Source organism: Taeniopygia guttata, chromosome 5 (assembly GCF_048771995.1).
Source record: "Taeniopygia guttata chromosome 5, bTaeGut7.mat, whole genome shotgun sequence".
Classification (NCBI taxonomy): Eukaryota; Metazoa; Chordata; class Aves; order Passeriformes; family Estrildidae; genus Taeniopygia; species Taeniopygia guttata.
Window position 1 is genome coordinate 28175356 of NC_133030.1, and position 22575 is coordinate 28197930.

Consider the following 22575-nt stretch of genomic DNA (forward strand, 5'->3'; position numbering starts at 1 on the left):
ACTTCTTCTGCAATTGTCGTCTCCTTGGTCACCCCAGATTTCTCAGGCTGGTCTTTCTCCAGGATCACCTAAGGAGCTGGAAGATGATAGATGCACCCACATCTGTTGTGGCTGCTTGGGGACAGTGGGTAGAAATCTCCTTGTTCTTGCATCATCCCAGTCCACTGCAGAAGTGGTGAAGCCCTTCTCAGCACCAGAGGCTGGTCCCGGTGTAAGGACTCTCCCCAGTTCTGATTAATAGCACAGCCTAGGGCTTGTCTAGCAAGGATTCAGTGGTCCTCTCTGTGTTATATCCTGCCATCAGGAGGTGGAACATCCTTCCCTGCCCTGTCTTGACCAAGATTGAGGAGTCTGTCACAGTTAGAGACAAAATTCTGCTTTCATGCAGACTCTGGTCACTACCTGCCAAAGTGTATGACTTGTGGTTATTGATTACTCTTTCCCTCTCAAGTATCCCATTGGGACATATTAATCACAAGCATAAATCCACAGGGCCAAATTCAGTTATGATTGATATTAATTTATCCACCATTTTTTCTTCTTTCTTAGCTGATTTTATCTCTTTTTTGCAGACCTCTCTCAGTGTTTCCCCCATTCCTTTTCCCCCATGGTCAGGAAGATTATTCTTGCTAAATAAGAGGAAAAAATACAAGATTAACTCTTTGCTTACATGAGTAATCACAAGATGTGGGTTTTTTTTGTTGTTGAAGACAGCCAAGTCACCTTGCAGCCCCAAAGCCAGGTTTTGGCAGACAGCAGGAGCATGCTGTGATGCCACATTCTGCTGAGACACAGCTGCAGCATCGGCCCTGCAGTACGCTCTCACCTCCGTGGAAATCTCTGGTTCAATTTAGCACAGCCTTATCCTACTTGTCAGGCTGTGGGGAGGAGAGAGGGGCAAAGATCTGTTTCTGGGGAAGTTCCCAGCAGTGAGAAAGCAGCCATTCAGGAGTATCTGCTTTCCAAGCCATGGATGGGCTGGGGTAACTGCTGGCTCACAGGATGCTTTGGTGCTGTCAGGCTCAGTGCTGCCTCCATTACTCTTCACCCAGGTCCTTTCTCTGGGCGTGATTGCCTCCTGCCCCTGCCCAGGCTGACCCTCCCCCTGCCTCAGTGGCACTGGCATTTGGAGAGTGTCCTGGCCATCCTTTTCCCTCTTTCATTTCTTTCCACCTTCCATTTTCCCTCTCATTTCTCTAATTCCTTTCAGGCCACGTCTTTGCTACCTTCTGTTTTCTCTCATTCTTTCATTTCAGACATGATAGCATTTTCCTTCAGCAAATTTGCAGCTCTTGAGGTCAGCCACCAAGGACAAGTGCACGTGGGATTTAAAAGGATAGGAAATGCTTTTGACATTATTTCTCCAAAGGAGAATTGTAATGCTTTTGAAATCGGGGAACAGAGGTACCTGTCTGTCAACCAGGCACAGACAGTCAAGCTTGGGCCCCAAACTGTCCACAAAGCAAACAGGATAAATTCATGCTGCAGCAGCATATTTTCTGCTTATACAGCTCGTACTGGAGTTTTCAAGGAGATTGAAGAATGAAGTCTGACAGAAGAGGAAAAAGTTCTTTTGTCAATAGATATATATGAAGAAATAGCAAGGATAAGTCAAAATTATAGATCAAATGTTTAAAGAATGTGACTCCAAGATAATTTGTCTTATTTTTCTTTAGACTTCACAGGCTATTTCTTCCCCTTCTATTAGTGTAAATTTGGCAACCTTCAGTTCAAATTTATTTATTAAAAATAATTTATTTCTTAAAATTGGCAAGGGACAAAACAAGGGCTTTTTCAGTATCACCATAACCATTTGCATGCCATAAGCACTACAGAAGCAGCTAGAATGAGAGATGCTTCAAGCCACACATCTACTCCTGGAGTAAAATACAGCTGCTGCTGAAGGTCATACCTAGCAGTCCAGGTGATAATGTGCTCTATTGAACCTTTGGGAAGTTTTCTCTTAGTATTGTGTGTAGAGCTGCTCATGGAATTATTCCTGGCAGTGAATACTGGAAATGTGAGGAGCACCTCAGTGTCCACATAATGCTTACAGCTTTGTTTTTGTGATTGGCACTTAGCTTTGTGAAAACAGTTGTCTTGTATAAGTTAGTGGGGTATTTAGCTATTAGACTGGCAGAGTTCTGCAGGAATAATTACCAGATTTGACACTGTTCACTGGAATTAGGCATAAAACCACTGCTGGTAACATTTACAGTTGGCACAAACATTAGCAGGCAGGTCTATAATGATGAGATGAGCACAATTCTGTTTAGAGATCTCCTTAATTTTATAATTTTTTTACTCAATCCAAAGCCAAATCTGAAGTTACACATTTCAGAGTGCAGAGTACAGCCAACCTTTCATCTGTCCTAAAAAAGAGTGACTCAAAAAATATCTGGGAGACAAGTGAGTGAGAGGTTGAACATGAACCCCTGGGATGTTGCTGGGTAGAAATATCTTAACGCAACCCTTTAAGACAGTAAAAAGGGGGAATGAGTGGGAGTGGAAGGTGATTTTATTTCTTGGTATGATGCCAATGAAATAAGTGCTGAAGTTCCTGTATTTACTTGCAAGGTACAGATTTAAGAAGAGAGAGCTGAAGAGAGAGCAGAGCACCAGAAAGAGGTAGAGCAGTGAAGTGAAGGACTTGAAGACCTTGGCTCCTTTAAATTATCAAAAAGAAGGCTGAGAGATGTCATAATTGGAATGGAGAAGTCTCTTCTGAGTGAAAAGGCAGTCATATAAAAGAAGTCTTTCATGACTTGGAGAATGGGCATCCTACTACCATGAATGGGGGCTGAAGCGAGACAAAATTACAAAGGCAATAGAAGTTCATCACCAGGACAAATTTCAAAAGGAATTGCAGGTTCTTCATTTCTTTTATGCTATCAGTTAAAAGAGAGTGTATTTATGGAAGATGAGCTTTTATCAGCCACTGGTTTCTGGGCGGTCTGTAGAACGGCAGAGTGAAATTGCATTGCCTGTGAGACACAGGAGATATGAGGAGAGGCATAGTGTCTCCCAATCTTAAAGTATAAATGTAAATTGGGTTGTAATATAGCTGAACCTTCCTGACCCAGCATAAACTTGCAAAGTTGATAGGAGAAATTTCTGTGACTACCTGTAAGGGCTGAAGAACTGTCTGGTTGTTTATTCTCTAGTAAGAATCCCTGCCACTAGTGGATGGCTGGTGGCTGAGTCCTGCTCAGTCCATGCTTGTGGGAAATCCTGGACTCCTGAACAACTGACCAATATGATCAAGCAGAAGCTGTTTATTGTTTACGTTACACTCACTTTTATAGATTCTACAAACTACTAAGATCACACTTCTTGATTGGTGCCTTTGTCTTGCTCCCTCACTTTCTTGCCTCCATTTCTCAGCATCTGTGATTGGTTACAGTCCAGGTGTTTCACAGTCCTGTTATCTAGTTCTTGCGATCCTGGTATTCAGTTTCTCAGCTTCTTTGTTCTTACTGTAGCACAGTTTATGTCTTATTAACCTTATGAATTCCACAGTGCCCTCAGAAAATTCTGATAAGAACAGTTACAAGTGGTGTGGCTGGTGCACACTGAGCCTAAGTTGTTCAGATACATTGCTCCACACGCTTGTATCCAGCAAAAGCAGAGGCCAGCAAAAGCAGTGAGCCAACACTGGCAAAACAGAGGCACCAGAGTTTCAGGTTAGGCATTCAGAAACCTCGGGTGGTGGAATTAGTCTGGGCTTCTCTGAGCGTGACCCTTCCTCCTTCTGCTAAGTGGGGAGCTCCTTTAGAAGAGCAAGGATAGCCAGACCACCTTGGCATCTGCCTTGAGGAATTAATTTGTTCTATGTATCCATCAAGAGAAAGGGGACCTAGAGTCATAAGCACAATTTGCTTTTCCAGAAATGTTTTGTTCTTGTTCTTTAGCATCAGTGTTCCATTTTGAAGATGCCTTTTAAGGAAAAGTCAGGGTTTGAGGGAAAGTAATATTTTTTTTTCATTCTTGGCTGCCCCCAGTGCAGTCACTTTCAGGCTCACTTAGGGTGGTTACCAGGTACAACTTACCTACCAGTGTCCTAAATCTGGTCACTTGTAAGGAGTCAGGGGATGCATCAGAGAGCCAAAATCCTGACGACCAGGCCTTTGCTCCTGCCACCAGAGCATGCTCAGCTCCAGATGTTAAGCAAGGGATGTGCCAGGCTGTGCACACCCACTTGTCTCTCTCTCTCCATCTCTTTACACTAGGCAAGATTAACAGCCCAAATCTGCACTCTCCTATAAAACAGAGCATGTTTGAATGGTTTGAATTATGATTGCTGCAGCCGGAACCTGACCTGCCTGCTGTTGAGCCAGGGGGAAGTGGGTGGGTATGCCTGTGCAAAGAAGGCTTCAGCTCAGCCCTTGCAAATGTGCTTTTGATCCTGGGTATCTGCCATCAGAGGACGCCTTTGAAGGCAATTGTCCTCTCAGCCACTGCCTGGATGTTTTATCATTTGCAAGCTGAGTTTCTTAAAGAAGAAATAATTGAAATGTTGCCAGCCTGGAAACTCCTGTCTCCTACAGGTGTCAGTTGAAATTCCAGTTCTCCACCAACAGTTAGGGATTTCCAGACTATTTTCCAGTGTCTATGGCCACAAATTAAATAGCATCTGTCATTTTAGTGTCTCAGAGTGCTCCACACCACCAGAGAGCAAACAAACCATATGGAGCTGGCTGAGTGGTACACAGCCTTTGCTCTGTCTGAGCTTTCTAGAAATGATGGGCCAAAAAAATCAAGCACAGATCAGCACTGTGGGGCTGACTGACTGCCTGGGGCTAGGGACAGCTCAGGGCAGGTTATCCCTAAATCTTGTCACTCTCCACACGGTTCACAACACACACCACAGCCCTCCCCACTCATGCCACCTCTCACTCACGGCATTTTTCTCATTTATGCTGACATCTACTAAAGAATTTGGAAAATATTTTTTTGTTACTGTTTTTAAGTGTGGAAGAGTTAAGTGAATTTTGGCATGTGATTATGGGTAGTTTCGGTAAGAGTTACCGGGAGTTTCCAATCCAGTCAGGTGCAGTGAGAAGGGAGGCCTCTGAAAGCAGTTCAGCAGCATGCCAGAGACTACCAAGATGTTATTAAGAGCATGTGTATTTAACACAGTTTGAAATTCATAAACAGTGATACTGACAGCTCAGCTCTGCTGCTTCATGGCATTCCATTCATAACAGGGGATTTTTTTACCATTTGTACTGTCATCAGAGTTGGTTGGGACATTTTGGGTGAAACATTTGATTTGACAAATCCATTCCTCTTCATAATACGTGGTTGTAGATCACAGAACAGTTTGTGTTGGAAGGGACCTTCAAAGCTCCTGTTGTTTCAGCCCCCTTCCATGGGCAGGGACATGTTGCACTAGACCAGATTGCTCAAAGCCTGTCCAGCCTGGCCTTGAACACTTCCAATGATGGGGCATCCACAATTTCTCTGGGCAACTTGCGCCTCATTTAATCTGTCAGGATGTTTCTCAGGTCAATGCTAGAAGCAAAGCCCAAAGCAAAGCCCCAGCAAGAAGGAAATGGAGGACATCTCTCTTGGTTTGGGTTACAGAAGCAAGCCCTTTAGTTCTAGCTTGCAGACAAAGTGCCTGACAACTGAGCCTCCATCTGTTCTACTCTGTGTTTGGCTCTGGCTTTCTGTCAGGCTCTCTGTCTTTTCTTTCTTCATTTTTTTCTTTCAGTTACGTTTCTCTATTAAGATTTTCCAGAGATAATGTTTTTATTTCACATGAAAACAATACAGATGCCACAGCATTCCTTAAAGAATGCAGCTCCTGTTCGCTGGCTAGCCCAGGTTATCATGGAAATTATTAGTTTCCTTAAGCATTTATTGTACTCATCCAGAAATACAAGCTTGCCCTGTTTCAGTCTGAAACACTATGCACGGAAAGGAGAAAATTCCACAGAGTGCCACAAACATAATTCTTGTAAGAAGGTAGTATGTTAATTAATAAAGTCTGAGAGCCACCGGTTTAACATATTAATGAATTTGTAATGCAGAGAGAGATGAAAAGATATATTTCCTTATTAGATTTTTTAATGTCTGAACCTTTATTGCAGTTATGTTCTATTTTTTATCTTTCTTACAAACATTCTAATAGTATTTCTAATAGTATAATTGTGTTAGATAATTAGTTCCGCAAAGAGAAGGAGAAATAGGGGGATATAGGCCAGATGAACATGATCAGAACTTGAAACAGGCAGTACAGCTGTGGAGGTACACCCTGGAAGAGAGATTCTTTTATAACTGAGAACCTGTAGAGACTGGGCTTTGCTTAGAAACAACAGCAGGAAAGACACAGTGGGTCAGAAGAGCCAGGTGAAAGAATTTGTGTTTTTTACCAATGGTTTTTGAACATGAAGGCCCTGCTGAACTGGACTGGTAGGTGTCTGAATGAGATGTAGCAGTGAGCTCTATTGGCTGCATGTCTTCACTAATGCAAAGAGGAGAGAAGATGTCTGTTTTGTAGGCTGCTGTGAAAATAGTGGAGAAAAAAAAAAAAAAAAAACGTAGTCTTGGGCTGATCTAGACCTTTCAGTGGGTTGCAGATCATTTTTGAAGTGCCTCCAGAGGATGCATACAGAAATGTCATCTTGGACCTGCAAACCTCTGAGCTACTGCCAACCCAGATGAGTGCTGCTCTAGAACTAGTGGAACCAGAGCTATCTCATCCCTCAAAGGAGAGATGGCATTTCATGGAGATGAGCACATTAGGAGGAATTTGCCCACTGTGATATGGCCTCTGATAGCCCTAAGCAGCAGGGCTGGTTGAACCACCCCTTGGGCAGAAGCCAGCCTGTGGGTTGCAGATTGGACCACAGAGAAGTTGTTAGTCAAAGCAAGTGAGATAAAGGGAAGGTGGGATTGCAGTGCCTTTGGCAAATATTGCCCTAACTGGCATGGGACAGCCTTCTTACCTGGCTGTGCCCAGGGCCAGGCTGACAGCGCTTCCAACAAGTCATAGAAAAAATGGGGTTCCTGGAGCTGCATGGATGACTTAAGCACTCACTGCTGGGCATTTTTTGGTGGGTCCACCGGCACTGTTCACTCTGTGAACCATAAGCGATTTTAAATGAGAGGTACCGGCAGAAGCCTGAATGAGAACACAAATTCATGTGTTGGGATATTGTCCTGCTGTACCTTCTGCACAGTCTCAGGGCCTGGAGTAAAGAGATGTTAATGGTTAAAGTTTTCTTCACCTCAGAAAACCTGCAGGGGAGTTAAAAAAAAAAAGGATAGCGCTTCATTACAGTTTATGTTTTCACATTACTGTAGAAGTTAAAAACTCTGGTTTCATGTCAAGAAGAGACAAAGAATGAAAGTCAGTAATTTCCAGCGGGTTTCCCATGAGTCAGGAGGGCCTGGGGCTCTGACCTGGTCCAGTGTACAGCTGGGGCAGAAGCCTACATTGGGGCAGTAATCACACTGCGACTGGGCTGTAGGCATTTGACAAGAGTTTCAAGAGCTGAAACTCTGTGACTGCACATAGGCTGCACATAGGGAATTCACTCCCAAAACTTCTCTAGTTATTTTTCAGCTGATTTAAGGACTGCCTGAAGCCACCTTGTGGCTTTCCTCTAAGTTTCATGCAAAAGGCTAAGAAAAACAGCCTTATTCTTACCTATGCTGTTTTTTTTCACTGCCCTACCCACAGAAGTTATGTACTCCATACTTTATAGCCCACTTAGCTTCTCTACATCTGTTTTAGCTGCTGTAAAGAGAATACAGAAGCCAGAATATATCCCAGAATATTTATACTTTATCAGATACAAAGGTTTTGGGATAAGAATATAATTTTTTTTACAGATTCCTTCTGGATGCATCAGGAAAAATCAAGGGCCAGATCCTGCCCTAAGTCCTTGCAAGTGTGTACTGGTATAACTTCTTAAAATAAAAAAAAATACTCTGCAATTACACAGTGTCAGATTAAAAGTTATGAAATCAAAACCAAACCCCATGAAATCTAGTTTTGCAGTGTTCACAGCAAGTTGTAAAATCCTCTATGGTTGGGGAGAAATTTGTCTGCGGAGAAAGAAAGAAGACATTTCCTGAACCTAGCATCTGTTGGCATCTACGGAGCAGTTTGATGCATTAGAGGTGGGCCCTTGGGAGAAGGAATAACAGTGTGCTTCTATTTTTGCATGAAATCAGGCTCGGCAGAGGGCATGATGATGCATGAGTATCAGTGTGTATCTGCTTTCTCACTGTCATTTCCTCAGTTATGAGCGAGGCAGAGGATGGCAGTAACCAAAGGGATGCAAACAGCCCTCCTCATTACCTACTAGGGCAGTGGGGATCTTTCTTCATGCACTCTCTACAGACAGACAGCTGCCAGCCAGTGGTGTAACTCATGCTGCCACTGCTCTTTGCAGGGACACAACTCTGTTGGAGCTGCTTGGCTGCATTTGGCATTTTTCTTTATAGCTGAACATTGCATGACAATGCAGCTGATTCACTGCACCAGCCTGGGGTAAGGACTGAAATTTTGTCCTCTCAGGGATGAAGTGGGAGTACAGGAGTGTGAACCCAGCTCTGCTCTCAACCCGACTTTTGGGACTTGAAAGAGGGGGTTGTGCTGTTTTAAATATTCACACATACACCTTTAGGTTCAACACTGAAGCTTTCAAGTATTTTAGGTCGGAGCTGGTGTAACCAGCCTGAATCAATGCTGCATCGTGCTGAAATCTTAACAATTTTTTCCACTAAATGTGCTTGAATCTAGTCATTTTCCTGATGGCTCATCTCCAAGAAAATGGTGTCGATCATTTGGTAGGTTTCAGGGTTGGATGTGAGTCAGCTCTGAGTCAGGCAGCAGCTTTAGCTTCGTGAAGTGCTGGTCCTCCTGTGCTGGCACAACCTGTGGGGCTGCAGCTCTGCGACAGACACTGCTCCTGAGCCTCCTCAAGAGCAGCATGTGGGAACTTACGCATGGGGCACTCGCAAAACAAAGGGACAATTCCACAGCCCCACAATTTTGGCTGTTCACCTGCTCTGCACTGTCGACCTCTGAAGATGGCAGGGTGTGTAAACAATTCTGGCAGCAGGCAGGGAGAAGGAGATGGGGACCTATCTTGCTCCCTGCAGAGGTGCCCATCTCACCAGGGTGTGGGCACAGCGTGTCACTGCTACACAAACAACTTCCCTCCCCAGAGCCAGAAAGAAGCAAGGAAAGACCTTTGTCCAGAGCCCTCTGTCCCTGGCAGGGTGTTTCTGTTTATATTGACATTTTTATTAAATAGGGTGGTGTCCCAGTTCTCAGGGAGTCGAGAGAAAAGCCAGACACAGCCTTGATGGCAAGCAGCCACTGTGTGTGTTGTGCAAAGCAGCGTGACTGACAAGTTCCTCGCTCTCTCTTTGTCTTTCTCTCCCCTTGCACGGCGGTGTGATTGAAGCAACGCCCCGTGAAACAGTCCCTGAGCGCTTGCATGTGCCGAGAGTCCCACTGGAAATGCCTCCTTCTCTCCATCCTCATGTATGGCTGCCTGGGTGCAGTGGCCTGGTGTCAGCTGGCCAGAGTCACCAAGCTCAGCTTCGATAGCTCCTTCAAGGGCAAGTCTATGATCTACCATGACAGCCCGTGCTCAGACGGCTATGTTTATATCCCGCTGGCCTTCCTCTCCATGCTGTACGTGGTGTACCTGGTGGAGTGTTGGCACTGCCACGTCAAGAGGGAGCTGCAGTACAAGGCAGACGTGGACAGTGTGTATGAGTGCATCAACCGCATGCAGCAAGCCACTCCATGCATCTGGTGGAAGGCCATCAGCTACCACTTCGTACGGCGAACCCGGCAGGTGACCCGGTACCGCAACGGTGATGCCTACACCACCACACAGGTCTACCATGAGAGGGTCAACACACACGTGGCTGAAGCTGAGTTTGACTACTCTCACTGTGGCTACAAGGACATCTCCAAGGAGCTCCTGGGCTTGGAGAGCTATACAGCCACCAAGCTGAGGTTCACCAAGTGCTTCAGCTTTGCCAACATTGAGTCTGAGAACTCTTACCTGACTCAGAGAGCTCATTTCTTCACAGAGATTGAGGGGCTAGATGACTACATGGAGGTGAGGGAAGGCATGCAGCTCAAAAATGTGGATTTTAAAGAGCTTATGATGGCCTACGGAGACCCGGATCACCTCCCGTGGTATGTGTCCCATTATGCTTTCTGGGTGGCAGCTATCCTGATGATCTCGTGGCCGCTCAGGGTACTCATAGAGTATCGGACTGCTTATGTCCATTACCACGTGGAGAAGCTGCTGGGCCTGGAGTACACGGCGCCCACGATGGCGGAGGAGCCCTTGTACCGGTACCGCATGCCCCGGGACACCACGCAGGACAGCACCGAGCTGGAGTGGCACATCTGCACCAACCGGCAGCTGATCCCCAGCTACTCGGAGGCCATGCTCATGGACCTGGCCAACTCCCCGGCCTACAACAGCTACACGGTGTGTCGCTACGGAGAAACAGCCCACGGCTGTGAACGCTGCAACCGTGCCTCCAGCACCTCCTCCATCTTCTCGCGCCACGCTTTCCACAGCTGCAGCGGCAACTCCCGCCTCTCCCTCAACACCAGCCGCTTCTCCCTCTGCCGCATCCATGGCTCCCACAGGACAGGCCTCTGGAGGAGCCGCAGCAGCAGCATTGCAGATCGGGGCTGCCAGGATGAGCAGTGCTGCTCCTACTCCAGCCAGCTGGCTGTCAACGAGAACCCCCCAACCTACCACGATGCCCGATTCTTCCCTGTCCTGATCGTGCACAGGCCGGAGGGGCAGGACAGGCGGCCTTTCTACATCAGGCGCTCCTCCTGCCTAGAAACCTCTCTGTGACAGGCCTCCATGACTTGGCTCCTCTGCTCTGGGACAGGGATTGCAGAGGTGACACCAGTAGGGAGCCTGCAAGTGTCAGTCTCCACAGCAGGTCAGCAGGACAAGTTTCAGCTCTTCCCCCTGCCATTGCAAGAGGACATAAAGACTCTGACCAACACCTAATCTCTTTTCCAAGATTTTCTCCCCCTCTACTTGGTCTCCCATATCTTTCATTCCCCATTCCTCTCACTCTTTCACTCCTCACCCTTCCTCTGCTCCTTGATTCCTTGCCTCTCCTCCAGTCTCACCCTCATTCTTTTTTTTTTTTTTTTTTGCATTTTAGTCACAGCATTTGGTTGTTGTGGCTGCTGGAGGATTTTAAATGCTTGTGCTTTGCCAGTACATTTTCCCTCCTGGATGCTTTGCGAGGTAAGAACCTCAGATAGAGCAAGGCACAAGGCACACGGCCAGCCAGAGTCAAATCAGAAGGAGAATTCAGATGGGCAGGCGCTGAGTCACCTCCTGCAAACCCCAAACGAGGTGCTTTTTTTAAAAATTTTATTTTCCCCAATCTTTTTCTCCTCTTCTTATGTCATTCCTTCTCTCCTTTGTACATGGTCTTCTCCTCTTACTTTACCCTCATCTTCCCTTTTTTTTTGAGTTCTCTCACTTCTGCTTTACAGTTTTTCTGGTATTTTGCCAGTGAGGATATCTTTCAGGGTGTAATTATCTTCCACTGGGCAAAAGTAAGGTTTTCATAGCACAGATGTCACTGACTGCTCACACAGCCACAAAATGAAGCCCCTGAGAAATGCTGAGGAGTTTCTTTCAGGAGCAGTGATGTACACTGATATAGCAAAACGCCCTTTACTCACACTGCCCTGCCTGGTCTGCAGCAGAGATGCTGCTGCATTTCCAGCTGTAGTTTACCTTGTTCAGCTCCACCCCTGATAGCAATCATCGAGAGCCATAATGTAAATTAGTGCCCTGTTAATGCCACTATTTTTAGGACATTAGGCCTGGTTTGTGGTTGTTTCATTCCTTCGACTTGAGTGCAGCAGCACAGGCTTGACAAGGGGAGAGGGGCTGGAGAGGGAAAGGTAAATATAGTATTAACCCTCCCACAGAGAGTCTGGAGCTGCTAGGAAACTCTTCCACCCACAGTGTCTATTACAGCAGTTGTAGGACTGCCTACATTACCTTTCAGCTTTCTGTGTGCCCTGAGGAGGGCTTTTGGTCTGTAGCCCACTTCACGTTCCCAGGTGAGATGTGGTGCCACCCCAGCCCCAGGCAGAGCACAGCTGGGAGCTAGCCCCACCGGCCACTCCTGCTGGGGCTCCAGGCTCTTCCTGCAAGGCTCCCTCTAGAGCAGGTGTAGCACCTTCCAGAATTAGTGCCAGCCTCTCCAAATCCAGAAGGTGTCTGGTCCTGACAGAGTGTGCCACGGCACTCTGGGCTGTGGGCTCTTCCCTTCTGGCCTGTACCTCTCCAGGAGCCAGGGGCCAAAACCTTGTGGCCACACTGAGAACCACCAGGGACCTTGCACCTGCCAAACCTCTGTCCCACAGGGGATGGTTGTACGCTGAGCAAGCTCCATAACATTTTGCCACATGGCTGGTGGAGATTATTATCCACTCTGACTCACAGGAGGATGCAATACAATCGCAATACATATGGTCACTTTCAAAACCAGTGTTGTCTCATGCTACCTTACAAGTAGGTAAGAAACTGAGCCCCCAGAGGGGCTGGAAACAAGTGCTTCTTACCAAGTCAGTTTTGTGTGTATCAACATGTAATATGAAATTTGTAAAGTCATATTGATATGTGTAGATTATATGTAACTCTGCATACTTATATGGTGACTTCTTACGGCATTGACTGTTGCACCATGTTAAATACATTTTGGTCTTGTTTGATGACTCCGTTTTGATGTGCTGTGTTTATTTCAACTCCAGAAATGGAAACATTGGCAATACCTGGTTAATCTGCTGCAATTGATGGCACCATCAGAAAGGTTTTTAAAATTCTTATGAGCTGATCTTTTTTAATGTAAATACTTCATGTGTGATTTATGTGACATTTTCATTCTGACAGCTTGGCATTTATCACAAAAGACAGATAACACATATGATGTGTTAGTTTATCACCTCTAAAAAAAATAACCATCCCAGACGTGTGGAAGAACAATGTTTGGGCTTGGGGTGATGATTATGATTGAGCTGGGGCCAAACTGGATAACCTTGAAACTTAGAGAAAAATCCAAATTTAGATCCACCAATGTGACCCAATCCTAGTTTCCCTCATCTACACCATGCCACCTGCTACACCCAGGCAGAGTTTGGGGGAGTTTGGGAACTAGGAAAGGATCAGGCCTGAACTCAAAGCTCAGATTCATACCTGATATCCTTGTATTCTGAATTCAAAGTAAATGCAAGTCTTTAATCGAGTTCCTGTCCTTCTCTGTATTCACAGAAAGTTAAAACCAGCACATATAAAAGATAAGAGCTGGTCAAGGCTGAAACAGAGAGGCTGGATTATTTCAACACAGTTCCTTACTGAAGAAGGTGGTTGAGAGGAAGACAAGAAAGGAGAAGGGAAGAAATGGTAGAATAATATAAATTAAAAGAGAACAGAGTTCAGCTGTAGCTAAGAGAATTCCCAAATGAGCAACATAACTCAGTTACGGTAAGCTTAGCCCAGATACAGGCAGGATGAGTTTCAGCCTTCTTGTGAGTCGCTGTTGCTGCTGCAGCCACACATGGCTTTAAATACCATACCCAAGGTCTTGGGATGGCCAGTTTTGTCCCATGTGTATGCCAAGATGGAGAGTTATATTTGGGTCCTTAGAAGTGGCCACGTTAAATAGTATTATTATCTGACATGAACAATCCATTATGATGGGTTGGGCAGAGAATGGGGACAGTTTATTCTCAGTTTAGTCCTTTTCAGTGACCTGAAAAGCCACTCCATTATCCAGTAGCTCTCAAGTTGTGTCCTTGGCAAATTTTGGAAAGTCCTCAGGGTTTGTGTTTCTTCACTCACTGTATTCTGGGCCAACTTTGGGGCATTAATTTGAGAAGCCATCCCTAACCTGCAAAAACCCTCACACACATGGAGCTTCCTCCTGTCACTTGCTGTAGCCTTTGGTGGTGACCAAAAAGCTGGGAGCAGCTCTTGTTCTAGTCTGGGACTAAATATGCTGGCTTCAACAGATCTCCCATTCAGGAAGCACCTGAATAGCCATCCTGGGTCTTCTACATTGTAGAGTAGAGCTAGTCCTGTAATCCTGCAACCCCTGAATGCCATTTCGTTCTTGTTCTTGCCATTGCACCACTTCCCCTAGCAATGGAGGGGTTAATGCTGCTTTTCAAATCCCAACTTGGAGGATGAAGCGGACAAGTTCTTGAATCCCAGTGCAAACCCTGCAGCTCTATAGAAAACACCTTGTACAAAGCACAAGGATTTTCTATCTAGTTGCAGACTGACTACTGTGACAATGGAGCAGTGGTATGCGCCAGCAGCTTTTGTTGAACTTTTTGGGCTGTGGCTTCTCATATGGAAATGGGAGGGCTTGCATTCTCACTGAGATAATATGTTCCAGATGTCCTGTTGGGTCTTAGTAGTTAGAAGAGGCTGAACAGTAGAAGGAGAGGAAGTCCAACAAATACTTCTCTTCCTTCTGCCTTCTCATTTTCCCCTCCCTCCCTTTTGTCCTTTCTTCTCTTTTTCTTCATCTTCAGAAGTCTCCCAGCACTGGGCATTCACCTCTGGATTATTGTATAATAATAATAGGTATTCAGGCATTTTCTGGAATATACCCACACTTCCCAGCATGTCTGGTGAGATGTGGCAAAACACTATTGCAGCAGAAGTAAGGAAAGAATGTAATCCAGAGAGCCAACAGCTGTGTCCTGTGTGTGTGATCAGTGAGCACTGTCACTGATGTTACAGCTTGAAGAATAAAGCCACAGTGCCAATTCACTGCCACAAGAGGCCAAGAGAGTTTATTTGTCTCCAGTTCCTTAAAACATTTAAGATTCACCAGTTCCTTTGCTTTCTGCATGGTGATACTGCACTCCTCTGTACATTTTCCCACTGCGGTTTGCACTTCAACTGGCAGTGTGTGCAGAATTTCAGTCCAATTTTCATATGGCTCTTCCTGCCTATCACTGTTAGCACAAAGCCCTTCTCAGAACAGCTGAAGTCGGATCCCTTGATGGGGAAAATCCCCCTTGGTCTACTGCTTCCAGCAAAGCTTTGCTCTCTTACACCAACCCTGAACCTGGCCTGTGCCATGCTACAACTGGAGCACTTCCTGAGCCCATGGGACCAGCGTAGTGTAAGCCTCTGTAATTGTAGGACTGGAAGAAATCCTTAGAAGGAAAGCACCATAGAAACATGTCATTATTCTAATGGCCATTATTTTTTTCTCATGAGATGACTAAGATCTGCAAAAGTAGCTACCTTCTGGAGGGTGCTATTGCCCTAAGTGCAGAAACACACCATATAGCTGGATGGACACCTGGGGAGAGGCAGCAGTGACAGCAAATGTGCATGAAGCTTTTAGCAAGCACCAGCACAGAACCTCTCAGCCCAAGAGCTGTAGTGATCCTGGTGATTTCCTGTCCCCAAGTGCAACTAGACTTCCCACGAGCACTCGAGCACTGGAATGGATGGCTTTGTCAGTATCTCCTCCCAGCTACCTCATTGCAGCAGGAGGCATTGGGGAGGGAGTGACATTTCCATTCCAGTAATGAAATCTTCTTGGCATTGCTCCAGTCCCCTAGGAATTCCTATCAGAAATGCAAATGACTTGGGGGGAGGGGGAGGGGTGAAGATTAGCGTTTGGAATTGATTTATATGAGCTTGTTGTGCCTCAGTTTCTCCTTCCCCCTCCTGGGGATAATGCAGTTTCCCTGCACTCCTCCATTTAGCCAGGTTTTCAGAGTGTTGCAGGAGCTGCTGGGCAAGTGCTGCACGCTGATGGCTGTGGCAGAGCTAAGAGCTGCATCGTGTTGTAATGATATTGCTCTTTATGGCACCTTTCAACCCAGATTCTCACCGTAACTCCTACGAAAAGGCAGCGCCAGATTTTTTTAAAAACTGTTCGTAAGTGACTTTTTCCACGACGTTCTACTAACGCCGTGGCAGTAGAGATGTCCCTCCTAAACTCTCTCCCTACTTTCCCGCTAGCGGAAAAATGGTCAAGGCCGAGCCGATCCTGCTTGAAGGGCACGGGTGGATCTCCTCACCTTGCCGGTGCTCCTCCACAGCTCAGCCGCCGGGATGGGGTGGCCGACATCCCCCGAGCAAGGGGCGGAACGATGAGGAGAGTGCGGCCGGAGCAAGGAGCTGGAGAGGGCCGGCCGAGGGAGATGGGGCTGGGGGTGCTGCGTGCATGAGGCGGGGCTCTGCTCATCCCGGCAGAGCCTCGGCTTGGGGGGCTGAGTCCCGGTAGGGGCCCCAAGTCCTCCTCCCTTGGGGGGCTGGATGGTGCGCTGGGGCTCCAGAGGGGCCACATGTAAGTAGGGGGATGACCGGTGCCCCGGCAGCTCCCGCGGATGTGGGTCACCCGCTCCCGGCGCTCTGGAAACCAGGCCGCTCGGCGGAGCAGCCCTCGGGGGGCGCCGCCTCCACACACCGCCTCGACCGCTGCCGCCCCGCCCCACCCCCCCCTCCCGTCCCGTCCCGTCCTGTCCCGCCCTCCCGGGGGCTCGGAGCCCCGGTCCCGTCCCGGGGCGGCGGAGCGGGGGCGGCGGGCGCCGTGATTCGCCGCTTCGGGGGCGGTGGGCGCCCGGCTCATGCATATTCATGATGTGATGTCAGAGGGGGAGCACAGCGCGCGGTGACCGCCCGAGAGCGCCATTTCCTGAAGGAGGCGGCGGCGGCTGGGCAGGGACGGACGGACGGACGGACGGAGCGACCCCGCAGAGTGGCGCCGCGGCGGCCAAGCCGGCAGGGGGAGATCGCCCGGCGGCGGCGACCGGAACGGAGCGGACCCGACCCGACCCCACCGACCCGCGCCGTCGCCCCGCAGCAGGTTCTCCTGAGACTCGCCCCGGCCGGAGCCAGAAGTTTGAGCGTCCCCGTAGCCTCCCGGGCGAGCCCGGTATCGGACGGCGACGCGGGGCTGCCCCAGCCGCTGTCGCCGCCGCCGCCGCCTGCACGGGCGGTGGGAGCCCCCCGCGGCGCCGGGAGCAGGGGGGAGGATGGTGGTGCGGGAGAGATGGAGCTGAAGCGGAGCATGGCGATCCCGCGGCTCCTCGTGCTGGGACTCTGGGCTGTGGCACTCCGGGACGTCGCTGCCGTGGCAGGTGAGCGGGGCTGACAGCCCGGTGGCGGCGGGGCACTGTCCCCCGAGACCCCGGGTGCGGCGGGAGGGGCTGCGGGGCTCGGCTGCTGCCGCCGGGCCGGGTCCCCGCGGGCAGCTCCCGCTCCGCCACCTCTACGAGCGCCGGCAGCCCGCTGAGGGTCGCCGGGCAGGAGCGGCCGGGCGCGGCCGGGGGCGCCTGGTCCGCCCGGTGCGGCGGCCGCGGGGCCTCGGGCAGCCACAGGTGGGGTCGGGGCCGGCGCGTTTTGCCCCTCCCGGCCGGGCACGGGCGTCTCTGCCGCGTTTGTGGGGCCAGCGACGTGGCGCTCTGGAGCCGGCGGTGCCGGCGGGGAGACCGAGCTGTGCGAGCCTCGCCTGCCTGCGAGTAGAGTAGCGAGTAATCCTCCCCGGGGTTCGCGGAGGCATTGCACTGGTATGTGCCTAGCGCGGGCCGTCGCCGAGGAAAGCTGGGCGCTAACGCATTCCTGAGTGGCTTTTGTTGGTTTTTTTCCCCTCATGAACTCATTTTCCGAAGTTTCACCCTCCGGTCGGCAGGGAAAGGCAGCGTGCTGGAGCGTCTCGGCGCCCCGGCCAGCCTTCTCCCGACTTCAGCGGGAGTTTGGGCTCCGCGCTGTATGTGGAGCGATGTGCGTGCAGTAACACGGAACTGGGGAGGCTGTGGCACAGGCTGGATCGCTGGATCAGTGTCCTAAGGAATCTGAGGAGCAAAAACCTTTACCCTGGCATGCATGAGCAGACGTCTTCCTCTCTCTCCACTCCCAACATCACAAAAAACATATTCTGTTCCTAGGAATTAAAATATTCAGAAGTAGCAAATTTAAAAAACAAACAAACAGATGTGTCATATATTTTGACAACTAGTGTGTTCACTTGCTGTCAATTCAGACAATTGCTTGATAAGACATTTAAAAGAGTTCTGTTTCATATCTATACATTTCACAATCTGCAGCTCTTACAGGTAGGCTTGGCGGAGCCTATTTGGATTAAATTACTTCTTGCACAGTTGAATCAAGAATTGTCAGATGAGAAATAGTGAGTGGGAGAGTAAAATGAGGAATAGGTGGAAATGAAAATTCTTATTTGCCTCCTATGTAATTCTTCCTGATACCTGCAGGAAGAGATGCTGCAGCCAAAACTGCGCTATTGACCTATGTAGTTATTAAAAATAACTGATGTGTAATTCTTCATTTCGGTTGAAATTGATGGAAGGATTATACTTGGACAATATGTACAACTCTGACTGAACACTTGTACTTTATGTTAATTTCCTACATCTTTGATTCCTCTGCTAACTGAAAACCATATAGAATCTCTAACAATATTACCTTGTTTAATTTATGGCTAACTCTTTCAGCGGGGCAGTCTGAAGCATGCTGAGTGGTTTGATTTTCCATGAAGGCACCTGTAATGAAAATGTCTGTCAGTTTGTGTGCATGTAGCAGCCTGACTATATCAGTTTTCTGTAACACAGAGAGAGCTGCTATGAAGCTTTCATGTTGTATTCCAGTGCTGTGAGTGGTGTAAGGGAGGATGCTTTCTGGCACGCACTGGGACATGTAGTTTGTGTCACATTTGAGTTAAGTAATACGAGGTTAGATCATCCTCACCCAAGGTGATCAAATCCTTAGCCCAGCAAATGAGCTGTAGCAACTAAACTCAAATGATCAGCTTGCCCATTTTCCAGTGCTCTCCATGAATTTGTTAAATGAGTAACAGGAGAGAGAAAGGCAAAAGACTGAGTGTCGGGAAACCAGCTGGGGAATCTCATTAAGGAAAGGAGTAAAGATGTTCTGTCTGTGTTCTCGGTTTTCTCCTAGACTACGGGTACTCATTTGGGTGCAGGCTGCTGGTGGCAGAGCACTGGCTGGTCCCGCAGTGCTTGCTCCCCTTCTCCCAGCTGTTAGAACCATGCTGTGAGTTCCTTTGCTGCTCCTCTGCCCTGTGAGGTGGTGCCCTCATGGCTGTGGGAGGGTGGTGTTTTAGCAAGAAGGGAAGTGGCAGATCAGAAATCTGTGTTGGATCACCGGTGAGGCTGTAACAGAGTTTGAGAGCAACAGGGCTTCTTACTAAGCAGTGCTTTCTGACTGGTTCTGTGGGTAGCAAGGCATCCTGTGAGAAGCTGACCAACCAGTGGACTGGGTGAAGTTGTGATGTATGGTGATACATGGCCAGGCAAGAGTGATGGAGTAATTTTTTTCTGTAGGATGTGGAGTCCACTGCCAGGGTGTAATACTGGACTAGGCTAGACCTGTTCTGGTCTGTCAGTCCTGTGTCACTGCATAGGAAATAGCCACTCTCCCTAACAAAACTAACTTTACATTTATTTTCTACCTTCCTGCTTTCCCACGGTCTCCTTTGATCTTCTAGTTCCTCCTTTCCTCGGCCTGTCTTTCTCAAATGTGCTTAGATAGTTGGCTTCCGTGTCTTCTCATGGTAACAAATTCCATACATTCACTTCTGCTTGAGGGAAACACTCCCTGTCCACCCACACATGTAGCAGTGCTCCGGGCCAAATTCTGATCACTTCTGTGTCAATATAAGCCTGAGCAGCTTCACCAGCTCTGGCCCTGCTGCCTCGGGGTCGCAATGGTGTAGCTCTGGGTACAGTGTGGTCCTTTGGCTGGACTGAAGGGTCCTCCAGGCGGCTCATTCAGCACACACCCACATCACGCGACAGAAATATCTGTTCTCTAACAGTTCTGCTCCTCTCTGAGGTATGCTGTGGAATAGGCTTTGCTTTCATTGGTTTTGCAAATTGTAGAGAAGCTCTCTGTAAGGCAGGAGAACAGTGTATGCTGAATAACAAAACATAATTGATTCTTTCTCATATCCACGCTCTTTGCAAATGCATACAATGGAGCAAACATGATATTTTCTTAGCAGCACAAGAACACCATGGCTTAAATCCAGGTCTGGGGAAAAGAGGGAGGTGTGGTAGCGTGTTGAACGGATGCAGTTAGCACTGCTGGATCACTGACACGGCGAAGCTCCTGGCGTTTCTGCGCGTCTCTGCTTGGGCACTGCACTGTAGAACATCACCCTGCTGTTACACGAGTTGAAAAAATCCCCATGTACACACTGAACCACCACTTTTCTCCAGCAATTGTGCTTTCAGTGCTTGCATTTGCTTAGCAGACATAGTAGAGCAGTGCTGAGATTAACACACTCCTCTGCAGCGTGTGGTGGTAGGGTATGTGATTCCAGACCACCAACCTAGAGTAATTTGCTGTACTCCAACCCCCCTTCTTCTGGGGGTGGGGCGGAGTAGTATTTTTTTTTTAGGTATGAAATTTACAGGACCTCCAATCAAATTAAAGGTGTCCCAGGGTCAACCCGTGAAACTAAATTGCAGCCTCGAGGGAATGGAAGATCCCGAGATGTTGTGGATCAAGGACGGAGCAGTGGTGCAAAGCGTAGACCAGGTGTACATTCCAGTAGATGAAGAACACTGGATCGGCTTCCTCAGGTACACAGATGCAGAGAAGGAAGACTATCATGGAAACTATTGCACAGTTTTCTGCTGTCAGCTATATCTCTGCAGTGCCCTCAGTGGGGCAGAGCCCTCGTGTCTGCAGTTCACTGTGTGGCAAGGGCATAACTGAGAGCAGAACTGAAGCCACTGAGCGCTGAGTTTTTATCCACTAGAACCATATTGGTTTTCTGACTACTGTGGGGACAGGTGCTTTGCTAATGCTTGTGATGCTTGAGACATGACTTCAAGGTGAAAGGATGGTCTTGCTTTGTTTGTTCATCTTGTTCTGCCATGCAGCAGTATAAATAGGTTTTCTCTCTTGTACTTATCCTGTTCTCTTACTCTCTCTCTTGAGCTGTCAGTCTGCCTAAAAGGTGAGGATTTTCGATTTAAACTATACTCCCAGGACTACATCCCCTTCCTTTCTTTGGAGAGGAGTGTTTGGCCTCTGAACCATCCCTGATTCATTTTGCAATGAATCTTAATTTATTCTTAATGCATTTACAGTATGTGATATCAGTCCTGCCCCATTCAGATGCATGAAACTCTTGTGCAAAGCAGATCTCTGTACTTTTATATCAGCAGAAGAGGGATGTCAGCTAGTTCTGGAAGTACTGAGATCAGCAAGACCCAAGGTTCGACTCTGTCTTTTTTTATGCATTGAAATAACTTGTACAGACAAAGATACGAACACTATGAGAACTCAAAACTTTTGACTGACTGAGAATCACTGTTCCCTGAGCTCTGGCTTCATCTCCTGTTACAGTTCTTGGATTGACACTGCACAGGGACTCCAATTCCACCAGCTAAAAGCCTTGTGTTAAAGCTTGTCTGTAAGAAACATTTTGGTAGGAAAAACATCTGTGCACAGTAAGACTATTGCATAACATTAGGTTGTGGGAACAGTTTGTCTTGAAACTATACTGTTTACTACCCCCAGTTCCACTAGTTAACTCTGTCCTTCACAATCTCATTCTGATTTCCTTTCTTGCCTCTTACTTTACTCTGCTGAGAACTCTCTCTGCAGCACCAGAGATAAGTTAGGGTACTAAATCTGGATGTATCTGAATCTCTCTCTCCTTTTTCCTTTCTTCTCCTAAAGAGATCATTTCTACCACCCACATGTGACTCTCTGCTGTGATCACTGTGTTTCAGAACATGGGCAGGACAGCTGATGCCATTTGAAGGTCCAGCTCTGAAAATCGGGCTGTAGTGGGTCCATTTTGTGCATTTCGGCAAACACTTTCCCCTTTCTGTCTTCCTTCCTGAGACATCCTTCCCCTTCTCCGAGGAGGACTGCCAGCCTTAGAAAGGTGGGCATCAGCTCTGCGGAGGATCCCCGCATGGCAGCGGACGCATGGCTGCATGTCCTGTGGGGAGCAGGCAGCGCCGGTGCAGTGACGGGCTCTCCGAGTCACACTGTTGCCTTTGGTAGCTGAGACCATGTTGCCTTGGTACCAAATTCTGCCCTTGCTCACCATGCACCAGCATAATCCCATGAAATCACAAACTGGGAAGCCCAAGGAGTTTTGCAGAGTGAGCCACTCTAGGGATCAGGATAGCGCTGAGCATAGTTGAGGCAAAGGGGACCCTTTTCTGACCCATCTGTTCCTGTATGAGGCTGTTGCCAGTCCTGTCTCCTGAGGCAAAGCAGTCGAGCTCGCTGGAGTTTTGCAGTGTGGAATTTCCTGCTAGCTCAGATGTTGTGGCAAAGCTGTCACACTTGAAGGCTAGCTAGAGTCATGATTCAGGATGGAGATGACCCCTTCCTATCCTCAGAGGACACAGATGACTGGTTTTCTGCGAGGATGTTTTGGAGGAAGACTGTCTGCTCTGCAAGGACTTTCTCCACCCACTTTAGAGAGGAGCCTCCCATCTCTGCTGTTTTGCCATGTGCTTTGTGCTGGCTGGCTGCTGATCTCCTCCCCAGAGCT

The 22575-nt window shown here is 48.0% G+C and overlaps 2 protein-coding genes across 13 annotated transcripts in view; both read left to right on the forward strand.

The window, feature by feature from the left end:
* The window catches only part of LOC100227695 (transmembrane protein 151B-like), a 29627-nt gene extending 16870 nt beyond the window's left edge, over positions 1-12757 (forward strand). For all 10 annotated transcript variants that reach the window (XM_072930002.1, XM_072930005.1, XM_030274338.4 and 7 more), the window contains one exon: positions 9429-12757. In XM_072930002.1, the coding sequence (XP_072786103.1) occupies positions 9429-10859 (1431 nt within the window). In that variant the 3' untranslated portion in view covers positions 10860-12757. The remainder of the gene's footprint in view (positions 1-9428) is intronic.
* A 3885-nt stretch (positions 12758-16642) lies between these two features.
* The window catches only part of TYRO3 (TYRO3 protein tyrosine kinase), a 41470-nt gene continuing 35537 nt past the window's right edge, over positions 16643-22575 (forward strand). The window contains exons 1-2 of one of the 3 annotated variants that reach the window (XM_041716634.2): positions 16643-17152; positions 20452-20635. In XM_041716634.2, the coding sequence (XP_041572568.2) occupies positions 17065-17152; positions 20452-20635 (272 nt within the window). In that variant the 5' untranslated portion in view covers positions 16643-17064. Of the gene's footprint in view, positions 17153-20451; positions 20636-21796; positions 21955-22575 lie in introns of those variants that run through there. The other 2 variants (XM_072930001.1, XM_041716635.2) reach the window with 2 other exon arrangements.